This window comes from Fomitiporia mediterranea, assembly GCF_000271605.1.
Source record: "Fomitiporia mediterranea MF3/22 unplaced genomic scaffold FOMMEscaffold_11, whole genome shotgun sequence".
Taxonomy (NCBI): domain Eukaryota; kingdom Fungi; phylum Basidiomycota; class Agaricomycetes; order Hymenochaetales; family Hymenochaetaceae; genus Fomitiporia; species Fomitiporia mediterranea.
This window is the reverse complement of record NW_006760396.1, coordinates 2,192,021-2,204,157: the sequence shown is the minus strand read 5'-3', so window position 1 is coordinate 2,204,157 and position 12,137 is coordinate 2,192,021. Positions and strand designations below refer to the sequence as shown.

Here is a 12,137-nt window from a genome sequence, read left to right as displayed (position 1 = left end):
CTAGAAATTTAATATTATCTCTGAGCCGCTTTAAATACTGGGGTTTTACATGACGTGAATAATCGGAAGTAGGCAATATAAATGTATAATCAATATCTCAGATTTCTGGGGAGTCATGAACTTGCACTGATACCAGAGCTCCTTGTTGCCCTTAACAATTTCTAGAGAAGATAATGTAACACACTTTTATATACTAAGTTCACTGGCCAGAATTGCCAAGTAATGGCTCATGAATTATCGATCAATTCTACTGATAAACTACTGTTTGGATTGTGATAGCGTCAGCGCTACCGAGGTGTGACAGGGTGTTGTTTCTTGTTCGTATCAACACTCATCGTGTGCTAGAGCAAGCTTAATTATGATCTAAATTGGAATCAAACTCTATCTGATAATTTACATTATGCTCTTAGAGGATTGTATACCGAAGAAGAAGCGAACAGGTGTCTCGAGTTAAGAATACACCCTGAGCTAGTTTGGATCGACCGGTGACTGTACTTCTCCGATTCATGCTTGACAGTAAAAGAAAGTGTGCATAAGCAAACGGTATAAAGTCAGTAGCATTTTGAACAGCCCGTATCTCAACACCAACCTCACGTCCAGTTGTTCACCGCTCCATAGTTGTTAGTGTCAGACATCTTACCTATCCTTCCACATTGACTGACAACTCCCCTGCATACAGAGCATTCTGTAATGTCGATCGCCAACGGGAAACTCATCTTCGAAAACGATTTCAAGATCAAAGCCGAGTTCGACAACATCGATGGCAACCACTATGTGTTTGAAATACAGCTTGCTGTCCCCATCCCTCCCTTCGAGCCAGCCGATGCCATCTTGCGCTACAACAGTGAGAGCCAGCTCGAAGCCATTCAGCAAGTCGAGGGTGTTTTGGGCGACCCTGTGTTTAATCTGAATACTTCGCATGGTCTTGTCATCGAAGGCGTGTTCAGCGAGCCTGGCCGGCCGACTACTGCTGTGGTTGGTGAGGGTTTCTGGATCCAAGCGTGAATGTGATGAGGTATGTTGTTTCTGGGAACATCTTCTGGTTGATGGACTAAAAACTATTGATCAGAGCCAAGTGCAATGTATTGCATTGTTAATATGATAAATAGAAACATTTTTTGTAACGTACTAAACGCTACATAAGTTGATAAGGAAATGGAATCAAAGAAATACGCTTGGATTGTATAATAGTGTCGTCGTGCATCTGCGGAAGTTGCAAATCCTCATGATAAATGGTGACACCAGCTACAGCACAACAAGTGGTTGAGTTATTGACAGACGGACAGTAGCAGGTCGAGAGAAAGGGCAGTGCTAGACGGTGCTCTTTGCCAGAGTGTGATCTTGATCAATGTGTGTGCAAGATGCGGGTTTATCCTATGTTGTCGTTTGCAGACTGCAGAGTGTATTTGAAGGCGCGTGATCGGGACGGTCGGCCGAGGTCTGCGTGACGTCAATAGAGCGCGGAAGTGATCGGACCGAGGACACGAGATTTCAAAGAAGTAGACGTCCCTCTCTCTCGCCCTGGTGTTGACTCACATCTACCGTCCGTCTTCTTTGCCTAGATCACGTAATGCCATCCTCCACTGTTCGAATCGCCCTCTCCCTCTTTCCACTTCATCATCATCATCATCAACGATGAGACGAACAGACGAGGAGTCGCCCCTCCTCCACAATGACACTCAAGTCGATTGTGCCACTGGACGTCCAGAACACGGCAACGAGACACCGATCCCTTGGGGTCAGTTCTCCATCACTCTCGTTCTTCAGTTGGCAGAGCCAATGTCTTCACAGGTATGTATTTCGACAGGAAAACTCGAATATTCAATTCCTGACTTGTGTTGATGGCGATAGGTCATTTATCCGTTCGTGCCACAGCTCATCCGCGAAACGGGTGTAACGGGTGGTGACGACAAGAAGGTCGGTTATTATGTTGGTATTATGGTGCGTGTAGTCATAGATTCTACTACGTATTCCTACCATGCCACTCGTACTAAGCAGAATCTATCAGCAAAGCATATTCTTTGCCACCCAGGCATTGACTGTCCTTCACTGGTCTCGCATCTCGGATAGCGTCGGACGTAAACCCGTAATTCTGGTTGGCCTTCTTGGGCTCGCTCTCTCTATGTATTGCTTTGGTTTGGCAAGGTCCTTCCCTGCACTCGTTATCGCGCGTTCGTTGGTAAGTTGATCATATTGATTCCATGCAGTTTCGTAATAATAACGAAATATACAGAATGGCGCTCTAAATGGCAACATCGGTGTTGTAAAAAGCATGATGGGCGAGCTTACTGATAGTACGAACGTCGCGCGCGCATTCGCGTACCAACCCATTTCGTGGTCGACCGGTGCAACTATCGGTCCCCTTATCGGCGGTGCTCTGTCGCACCCGACAGAGCGTTTTCCGGATCTCTTTGGCGGAAATGCGTTCTTGGAGAAGTACCCGTATTTCTTACCGTGCTCAATACCCGCGACATTCAGCATTTTGGCATGGTTTGTCACGCTTGTATGGCTGAAAGAAACGAACCCGACTGGATTTTCTGTTCGTGCGCTCTTCCGCCGCATATTACCGCGAAAGAAGGCATCTTTGTTCCTAAAGATCGACCCTGGACGCAATACTCCAGCGATTCCGAAAGCCCCTCCTCTTAGGACACTCCTTACCCGGCCCGTTCTACTTAGTACAACAACCTATGCTCTTCTATCTTTATTAGATATTGCATACCGCGCTCTCCAGCCCGTCTTCTACGCTACTCCGCGTTCACTAGGTGGCCTCGGTCTTCCGCCTCATACAATTGGTATTTTCCTCGCGTTCCTCGGATTTGCGAACGGTGTATTCCAGGTTAGCTGTTTTGCGAGGCTGACGAAGCGATGGGGGAACAGGAGGGTATACTTATTGGGCATTGCGAGCGCCATTCCGATTTTTGCACTATTCCCAGTTATGAGCGCGATCGTTCACGCGGAGGATCAAGTGAAGATGCAAGGCGATACAGTAGACGTTAGAATAAGCCCCGTACTTGTGGGACTTGTTTCGCTTCAGTTGGGCTTGACGTTATTGCTGAACATGTGCTATGGGAGTGTGTTTATCTAGTGGGTCGTTTGTCCTACATTCAATCATGCAATGGCTAACGTTAAATTTACTCGTAGTATTACTGCCGCTGCGAGTGCTATTTCTCTTAAACTGGCATCAACTTCTACCTCTATTCGTCCGACCCGTCCTGCAATTTCGTCTTCCTCGTCCAGTTCGACGCTCGCACCTACGATGTCGTCTGTCAGGAAATACACTGAACCTGATTCCTCCCCTTCATCTCTGCTCAAAGTCCCTCAACTCTCTGAATCGTCTCTTTGCCAGAATCCTCACTCTCGCGAAAGAAAGTCAAAGAAGAAGAGCGGCAAAAGAACGCTCGGTGCAGTTAACGGTCTCGCACAATGTACAGTCTCTATCATGCGTTGTATTGGGCCTTACATTGCTTCTTCCCTATTCGCAAAAGGGCTGGCTTGGGAATATGGACGCGATGCTGGGACTGGCGGGGATGGTGGTGGGATGATTCCTGGTGAAGGAGGTAGTGGTGAGCCGATTGCGGATTTCCATCCTGGTTCGCTTGCCGTTGAGTTTCTTCGCTCGGGCCAAGAAATGTTTGTGTTCGGTGGTGTCCAGGCGGAGAACATATGGCAAAGAATGGGAGGCCTGACAGTCTATACTGTCATGATTGCACTTACGTGTGCTACTATTGTTGTCGGAATGAGGTTACCTGAGGTTCCTTGGAATGCTGCTGAAGAAGACGACGAGGATGATGATGTGGAAGTTGAAGTCGCTAGCGTGAACGACGAACAATGACGAAGTGCTTCATAGTGTGTATTTCGGATCAACTCTCTTTTTTGGTGCACCTGATAGTGCCTTCTTGGGAGGTTCTTTTTCTTTTATGACCTATCACGACGAATCGTTCGGGTAGACACAAAAATGTAGATAATTTTGTTGTGTTGGGGTTGGAATAAAAAATACGTTTTGGTCTTACTTTCGTTCGTAGTGCAAATTTACATGTGTACAACTCACAGATGTGAAAGGTCTTAAAGTAGGGCATATGATACAGTTGACATCTTAGCACATAACATAGCTGGGGGTAATAATATACTCTAATAGTGTAACAACAGAAAAGTGCCTGTCTGGCACAAAATAAAAGTACTAATTAGAAAGAGAAATGTAAGCATTCCAGGTATTATAATAGGTACCTTTGTAGAACTTTGCTAGACACAAGGTAAGTTATAGTAGAAAGGATGTATTTATGAGTGTAGACAATAACTACACACAAGTGTCTGGTCTAACAGTATCACAAATGATTCATTCCTTTAAACATTATATATTTGTTGTCATTTGATTTCTATCTTATATCTACTCTATCTATAAAGTAGTTCATTGTTATGTTATTATAATTATAGCTCTTTTCTTGTCAAGCAGTTCCTGTAAAGTCCATCAAATTTGATATAAGAGTCATCACATTGCTTATAGTAGCAGTTTGTTTCTTGTTTCCATAGTTGACAATATAGTCTACAGAGCCATTATCTTCAGCAACAAATGATTGGAACATTAAAGCTTTATTGTGTTAACCAAGTACAATCAGACTTTAAATAATATACAAAGAAGAGTAAGGAATAAGATGACTCACTTCCATTATTTATTTTGTCATAAATTTTCCTTGCATCTGCTTGCATAGTACTTGACAACCTAGACCAGTTCTTTCTCATATATTCCCCAAACTTTTGATCTGCATCTGTTAGCATGTTTAAAGTAAGATATTGGATAGTTTGTTGTATTTGTATTTATGCTTGAGTATTGGATTTTATAGTTGTTCAGCTACTCTTTAAATACATTTACTATATTGCATCCTATTACAGATGAAACATTTAGGTTCAAACACATTATTTTGTGCAAACATGTACTTTTCTATATAGGAAATAAGGTAAAAATAACTACTACTAAGAAAATTGCAATATACTATATATATAACTTTGTAAGTACTACAGTATCTTACTAGTACATATAAATTTCCTATTAGTACATGAAACATGCAATATACTATAAATATAACTTTGTACACATTAGAGCCTCTATTACAACTCTAACTCTTATAAGTAATAAGTAGAAAGTAAAGAAGAAAGGTGGCTGAAAGGATACTTAGTATAGTGAACAGTCTTGTACAATGTACAGTGTCTATTATGTGTTACATCAGACCTTACTTTACTTCTTCCTTTTTTACAAAAGGACTGGCTTAAGAGTACAGACATAATGCTAGGACTGACAGAGACAGTAGTAGGGTGATTCCTAGTAAAGGAGGGAGTAGTGAGCCAACTACAGACTTCTATCCAGGTTTACTTAGTGTTCAATCTCTTTGTACAGAGTAAGAATTGTTTATGTTTCATAGAATACAGACAGAGAATTCATACTAAAGAATGAGACTTCTGACAGTGTATACTACTATGATTGCACCTATGTGTACTACTATTGTTGTTAGGATGAGGTTACCTGAGGTTCTGTTAAGACGAGACTACACGAGAGCATGTCTCAGATGATATAAACTACATTACAAGCAATGACGAACGATGATGGAATACCTTCCATCATACATTCTACATCTGAGACATACCTACATAGTATATATAGACTAACTAATCAACAGACGATGAAGCAAGCTGTGAGAGAGCAAGCCGAGTCCACTATCCCCCCTCTTTGTGTGATTCCTCTAAGCCTCTCACATAACCTCTCTTCCCCCTTTCTTAACAGGTTATGAGCCTTGCACTCCCTGCCTACACTTTATCTACACTCTACTATGTCTATGCTCTATACAGTTCTATGCATCACATGCACACACACAGCATACTATGACGTGGAACTTGACTCACCTGTCTGAGTATCCCAAACGCAAATCAATACACTGCAAACGTACAATCTACCATACTACATACGACCCAGACATTATATGATTGTCATCTTAGTGATTATGATTATTGGCCTAGTAATAATGTAATCTATGCAGGCAATGTTGAAACTACAATGAGTATCACTTACTACAATTATTAAATGCTAAAATATTCTATAATATCACAGAGATCATGTTATAATAAATTAACTGATCATACTATGGACGAACATTAAAAAGATTAATAAAGCAAACGCTACTCTTCCACTATTAACATTACAATAGTATAAATGATTGACACTGTCAACAAGCATACATATGTTATAGCATAAATCAAATAATAACACATATAGTAATATCACAGTCGAACGATTAATGCTCAAAACGAGCACATATATGCTAAACAGCATATTAAATCGAATAAATAAAACATTTAACATGTATTATAAACGATAATACAATTACAGACACTATAATAACAATAATAATAACAATAATAATGATAATAATACAGATAGAACTAACGGAACGAATACAGAACAATATAATAACTAACACATATTATGGTTGAGTGATTATATGTAACATATTGGATTCAGTAGTTACATGTTGGATATTGCAATTACTTATCAGATACCAAATATAATACACATATCTAAGATATACAGACAAAACGTATAAACTAACTATGTACAAAAGAATAATGTTATAATGTGTAAATACTAATTACAGCACAAAACAAGTGCAAAAATTATAACTATTAAACAAATGATACTACTTTACACATTAATACAATTGTGTAAATGCATACTAACAACAAACGAAAGAATTATATCTCTAATATACTTGAAACAATGCATCAATACAACTTAATTATGTAGAATGTGTTATCACAGCAGTTGATTATATAATAAATTTCGAAGTTGTAACAGTAACATCAACTGTACAGTGTATATACCTTAACGAACGATTATTAAATTTACATTGTAACAATGTAGCTTGTAGGAGCAAAGTATTAAGCTAATAAGGCTATTACAACGAATAATACATATATTATTATTACAAACACATTATTATAATAATTACAATCAAAAACAATCATAATATAATATGATTAAATAAATTAATAAAATGTTTAAGCTATTATCTCAGACAGTATAATATAAAATAGGCAATAACAGACACAAGCATACTTAATAGAACTCAGTGCATTTACTAAAAGCACTACATAAATAATAATTATAACATTATTAAATGAATATTATACAGAAACAAACAAATTACCAGTTACGAACAATTATTAATAAAAGATAATAAGCATGAACAAAACTCGTATATTATACATAATGTGTACTTATCTACTATAACGAACAAAATACACATTATATAAGTTGACGAACGTTAACAGTAACAAAGATATAATAGTAATACCACTTAAATTACTTATTATAGAACATAACAAACGTTACACACAGCTTTAAAATACTAATAATTAGAAATCGAACCTTGAAAGCAATTACAATTATTATATATAAATATTATATTATAACAATGATTAATAAACGTTAAAGAAATATCCAATTCTTCAAAGAAATACCTTCTTGAATTGAAGGGGAGAAAATGGATAATATGCACAAACAATTAATAACTAAATATAAACAACAGAACAGAAAGTATAACACTACAGACACTATGAAAAATAGAATAAAAATAGAATAACAAAATTCACAGACTAAGCACTGACTAAGCAATAGAAGTTACAGACAGACATAACAGATCATAAAGGTAAATCATTCGGTATGAAGCAAAATTACATTGATCAGAACTAAATAACAGAAGTCAACACAACGTGTGATTGAACTTTAACATTAAATAAATAATGATTCTACTACGAAACAAATGCTCATACTTGGCAAATAATATTAATATAATAATATAATTAACTTAACAGTGTTTAATACGAAAATAAATAATATACAGACGATTATCACATCATATAACAAAATAATTCATTAATTCAGACTATAGTTCATGGATAAAAGTGATAAATAATGAAAATAATACTTTGGAACATACATAAAACAATAAATAATATATCTGTATGATAATATGAATATAATTGTGATATAATTCACAACTATAACGAACAATACACAGATAATAACTATATAAACAAGTATGGAGCACATACATATAATTAAATAAAACTATTAAATCAATTCTTGTACAAACAATCAATTTGCCCTCACTGCACAATTAATACAAGTGTGAACAGCATTATAATACTATGAAATACATTGGATAGATACTAATAAGAACATTTATACAATGATTCAAATAAAATAAATAAAACTGATATATAAAACATTTTACCTAGCAAACTAATTAACAAATAAAACATTGAACGAATACTACAATTGCACATAGCACTAGATTAACTAAAGAACACTAGGAGACAATTATAGTAAACATAATCTGATATATCACTTATATGCAGATTGTGTTACAATACATCATTCTTTACAAAAGAAAAAGCAAAGAACAATAGCCATAACATACACACATATATATATACAATACTACAATTGCAACAATTCACAATAACATTGTTAATGATAAATAATACAAACGCACGTTAGTAATGATTTACAACAGATAACTATGTTGGCTATTAAAGAAACAATACAACAGATTGCATAGTTACTCAGGATGCATCAGAAACAATCAATTAACAAACATAACATTAATAAATTAATACACAGATATAAACGATAATGTAAAGCAAACGAACAAACAATACATTCATGATATAATATATATATGATGCACCTAGACACATAGTGAGATGCCTACAGCCAGACATAACATCTATACAACAAATATATGTTAGCATAAAACCTCATTGATCTCAGAATGAAGCAATCTGACAAAAACAAATATTATTATTAATATTACTGATATACAATCAATACAAAGCTTCAATCTGAAGACATAAATCAGTTATTACTGAATACTTAATGCATATACGAATGTAGACGAACATGGACAGTAATAATTAAAGAAGGATATTATTGCAACATTGAATATACATTTTACTAGCATGATTCATTAGTTTCACAGCAAAGTAAAAAGGAAATTACTAGAGTACTCAAACAAATTGAACAACAAACAATATGACTTAATAACAAACAATATGACTGAATAACAAACGATAAAACGAAACGAGCAATTGCATTTATGATTTATATATGCACATATACGTACCTACACATGCTGACAAGATTCTGCAGGTCTCTGAAGCATTTACAAATTATTTAATAACATTTACAAACAATCTATTGTGATAACAATGCTGTTATTGAACAGTATATTACAAATGAACAAACTAATTAAATATACTTAATTAATATAACATTGGACAAACTTAACACAAAGTGGATAACATTCGGAATGGACAGTACACAGAACAGACAATGCATTACTATAATGCTAATAATATTATTATTAACTACATCAAGTTATAAACGTGTTATACGAACGAACAATTGTACAATGCAGTTATAATGATTAAACTATCTATACATACTGCAAGCAAACATCTTACAAGTCTACTAGACCTAGTAAGAGTTTGAAGGGGAGTGTTAAGACAAGACTACACGAGAGCATGTCTCAGATGATATAAACTACATTACAAGCAATGACGAACGATGATGGAATACCTTCCATCATACATTCTACATCTGAGACATACTTACATAGTATATATAGACTAACTAATCAACAGACGATGAAGCAAGCCGCGAGAGAGTGAGCCGAGTCCACTATCCCCCCTCTTTGTGTGATTCCTCTAAGCCTCTCACATAACCTCTCTTCCCCCTTTCTTAACAGGTTCCTTCGAGTGCTGCTGAAGAAGATGACAGGGATGATGTAGAAGCAGAAGTTGCTAGCATGAACAACAACTTGAAGCAATAATGAGTGCTTTGTAGTGTATGTTTCAGATAAACTCTCTTTTTTGGTGCACACACTTGACAGACAGACAGTCCTGTCTTGTGAGGTTCTTTTTTTTATGACCTATTATGACAAATCGTCCAGATAGACACAAAATGTAGATAATTTTGGTTTGAATTGAAAAAGAGGCAATTAGTCTTGCTCAAGTTGTAGTGTTGATAAAGTGTACAAAAGCAAATGAAAGATGTACAGTAGAAATTCTATAGTCTCCATTGTCTCTATTGCCAGGTCTAGTAGTAACAAGAGGTACAGATACACTACAATGTTGATACTCTAGAGTGAGACACAGAACAGAGCAAAGTAAGCATTCCAGGTGTTAAATAAGGCACCTTTGTGTAACATTGTAATGTAAGTTGTAGCAAGCCAGCCTACTGTAATAACTGTAATGCACCAAACTCACAATCCTCACAAGGGTATTAGTGTCTTTGCTTCCTTCCACACTCTCATACAAATGATGTCAAAGTACTGTATCTAATTTACAGTCTGAAATTGTATCAGTTGACTTCACACTAGAGAGGGAGGGGTAGGGGAATGGATACAACTCTGAGTAGGGGGAATACTTTTGTACACCTTACCTAGCAGTATTATAAACAATTCATTCCTTCAAATATAATATATTTGTATTCATTCTATTTCTATCTCCTGTCTACTCTATCTGTTAGACAGTCTATTGTTACTCTATTATAACTATAACTGTTTTCTTGTTAAGGGGTTCTTGTAAACTGTAGCATTTCTGTTAAAAGAGTCATTACACTACTTGTATATCCAGATTGTTTGTATTGTCCATATGTAGCAGTAAAGTTTACAGAGCCATCCCTACTAGCAATAAATGATTGGAATTGTAAAGCTTTATTATGTTAACCAGGTATAATCAGACTTTAAACAATATGTAAAGAGAAGTAAGGAATAAGATGACTCACAACCATCACTTATTTTTGCTTCAAGTTTCTCTACATCAGTTTGCATAGTATGTGACAAATAAGACCAGTTCTGAGTTATAAAGTCTTGAAACTTTTGATTTGCATTTGCTACCATTATTGAAGTAAAATATTAGATAGTTTGTTGTACTTGTATTTATACTTGGGTATTAGATTTTAAAGTTGTCCAGCTACTCTTTAAATACATTTACTATATTGCATCCTATTACAGATGAAACATTTAGGTTCAAACACATTATTTTGTGCAAACATGTACTTTTCTATATAGGAAATAAGGTAAAAATAACTACTATTAAGAAAATTGCAATATACTATATATATAACTTTGTAAGTACTACAGTATCTTACTAGTACATATAAATTTCCTATTAGTACATGAAACATGCAATATACTATAAATATAACTTTGTACACATTAGAGCCTCTATTACAACTCTAACTCTTATAAGTAATAAGTAGAAAGTAAAGAATAAAGGTGGCTGAAAGGATACTTAGTATAGTGAACAGTCTTGTACAATGTACAGTGTTTATTATATATTGTATTAGACCTTACTTTACTTCTTTCTTTTTTGTAAAAGGACTAGCTTAAGAGTACAAACATAATACTAAGACTAATAGAGACAGTAGTAGGATGATTCCTAGTAAAGGAGGGAGTAGTGAGCCAACTACAGACTTCTATCCAGGTTTACTTAGTGTTCAATCTCTTTGTACAGAGCAAGAATTGTTTGTGTTTCATAGAATACAGACAGAGAATTCATACTAAAGAATGAGACTTCTGACAGTGTATACTACTACAGTGTGTGTCAAAAGTATTGCAACACACCACGTGTTTTTCATTTTGCCTCTACACGTCATTCCACACAACACTTATGCCCATATAAATTACATGTAAATTAAGTGTGATATACTGTGAATATATGTATGTAAAAAAGACTGCAAAATGTGCAGTAATTATACGAGACGGACGGATCTAAAAAAAACATGCTGTTGCATTACATATGTGCACAGCACATACACTTTAAAAAGGCTGCCCCAGTGCTCATTATTTCAACACCTGTGCCTCCTTTTGCACCCTGGGCTTTAGTATTACCTCTATTCTACTCTATGCACTACACTACACCCACTTGTAAAGCGCATCTATTGGACTACAAGCACGCTGGCATGTCTCACTCTGAGTGTGCCAAAAGGCTTGGCCTTTCTCGTTCTACCGTCTCCCGATTGCACCACAAGCTCCTCCTTACTGGTGATCCGTACTTTGTTATGCCCAAGCCAGGTCGTCCCA

At 36.0% G+C, this 12,137-nt stretch overlaps 2 protein-coding genes across 2 annotated transcripts; both read left to right on the top strand.

The window, feature by feature from the left end:
- Window positions 1-679: 679 nt before the first annotated feature.
- Window positions 680-1,307, top strand: FOMMEDRAFT_22926 (uncharacterized protein). The gene is made up of 2 exons (XM_007269784.1): window positions 680-1,015; window positions 1,070-1,307. The coding sequence occupies exon 1, from the start codon at window positions 691-693 to the stop codon at window positions 1,003-1,005; it is 315 nt and encodes a 104-aa protein (XP_007269846.1). The 5' UTR covers window positions 680-690; the 3' UTR covers window positions 1,006-1,015; window positions 1,070-1,307.
- A 261-nt stretch (window positions 1,308-1,568) lies between these two features.
- FOMMEDRAFT_22925 (MFS general substrate transporter) lies at window positions 1,569-3,984 on the top strand. The gene is made up of 5 exons (XM_007269783.1): window positions 1,569-1,791; window positions 1,852-1,941; window positions 2,009-2,179; window positions 2,234-3,084; window positions 3,142-3,984. The coding sequence occupies exons 1-5, from the start codon at window positions 1,636-1,638 to the stop codon at window positions 3,830-3,832; spliced, it is 1,959 nt and encodes a 652-aa protein (XP_007269845.1). The 5' UTR covers window positions 1,569-1,635; the 3' UTR covers window positions 3,833-3,984.
- The last annotated feature ends 8,153 nt before the right edge of the window (window positions 3,985-12,137 follow it).

Excerpts from the sequence above, each read along its gene's own strand:
- FOMMEDRAFT_22926 (XM_007269784.1), top strand. The coding sequence starts at position 691 with ATGTCGATCGCCAACGGGAAACTCATCTTCGAAAACGATTTCAAGATC.
- FOMMEDRAFT_22925 (XM_007269783.1), top strand. The coding sequence starts at position 1,636 with ATGAGACGAACAGACGAGGAGTCGCCCCTCCTCCACAATGACACTCAA. Across the intron at positions 1,792-1,851 it reads CAGAGCCAATGTCTTCACAG|GTCATTTATCCGTTCGTGCC; the intron begins GTATGTATTTCG and ends TGATGGCGATAG. Across the intron at positions 3,085-3,141 it reads TATGGGAGTGTGTTTATCTA|TATTACTGCCGCTGCGAGTG; the intron begins GTGGGTCGTTTG and ends ATTTACTCGTAG.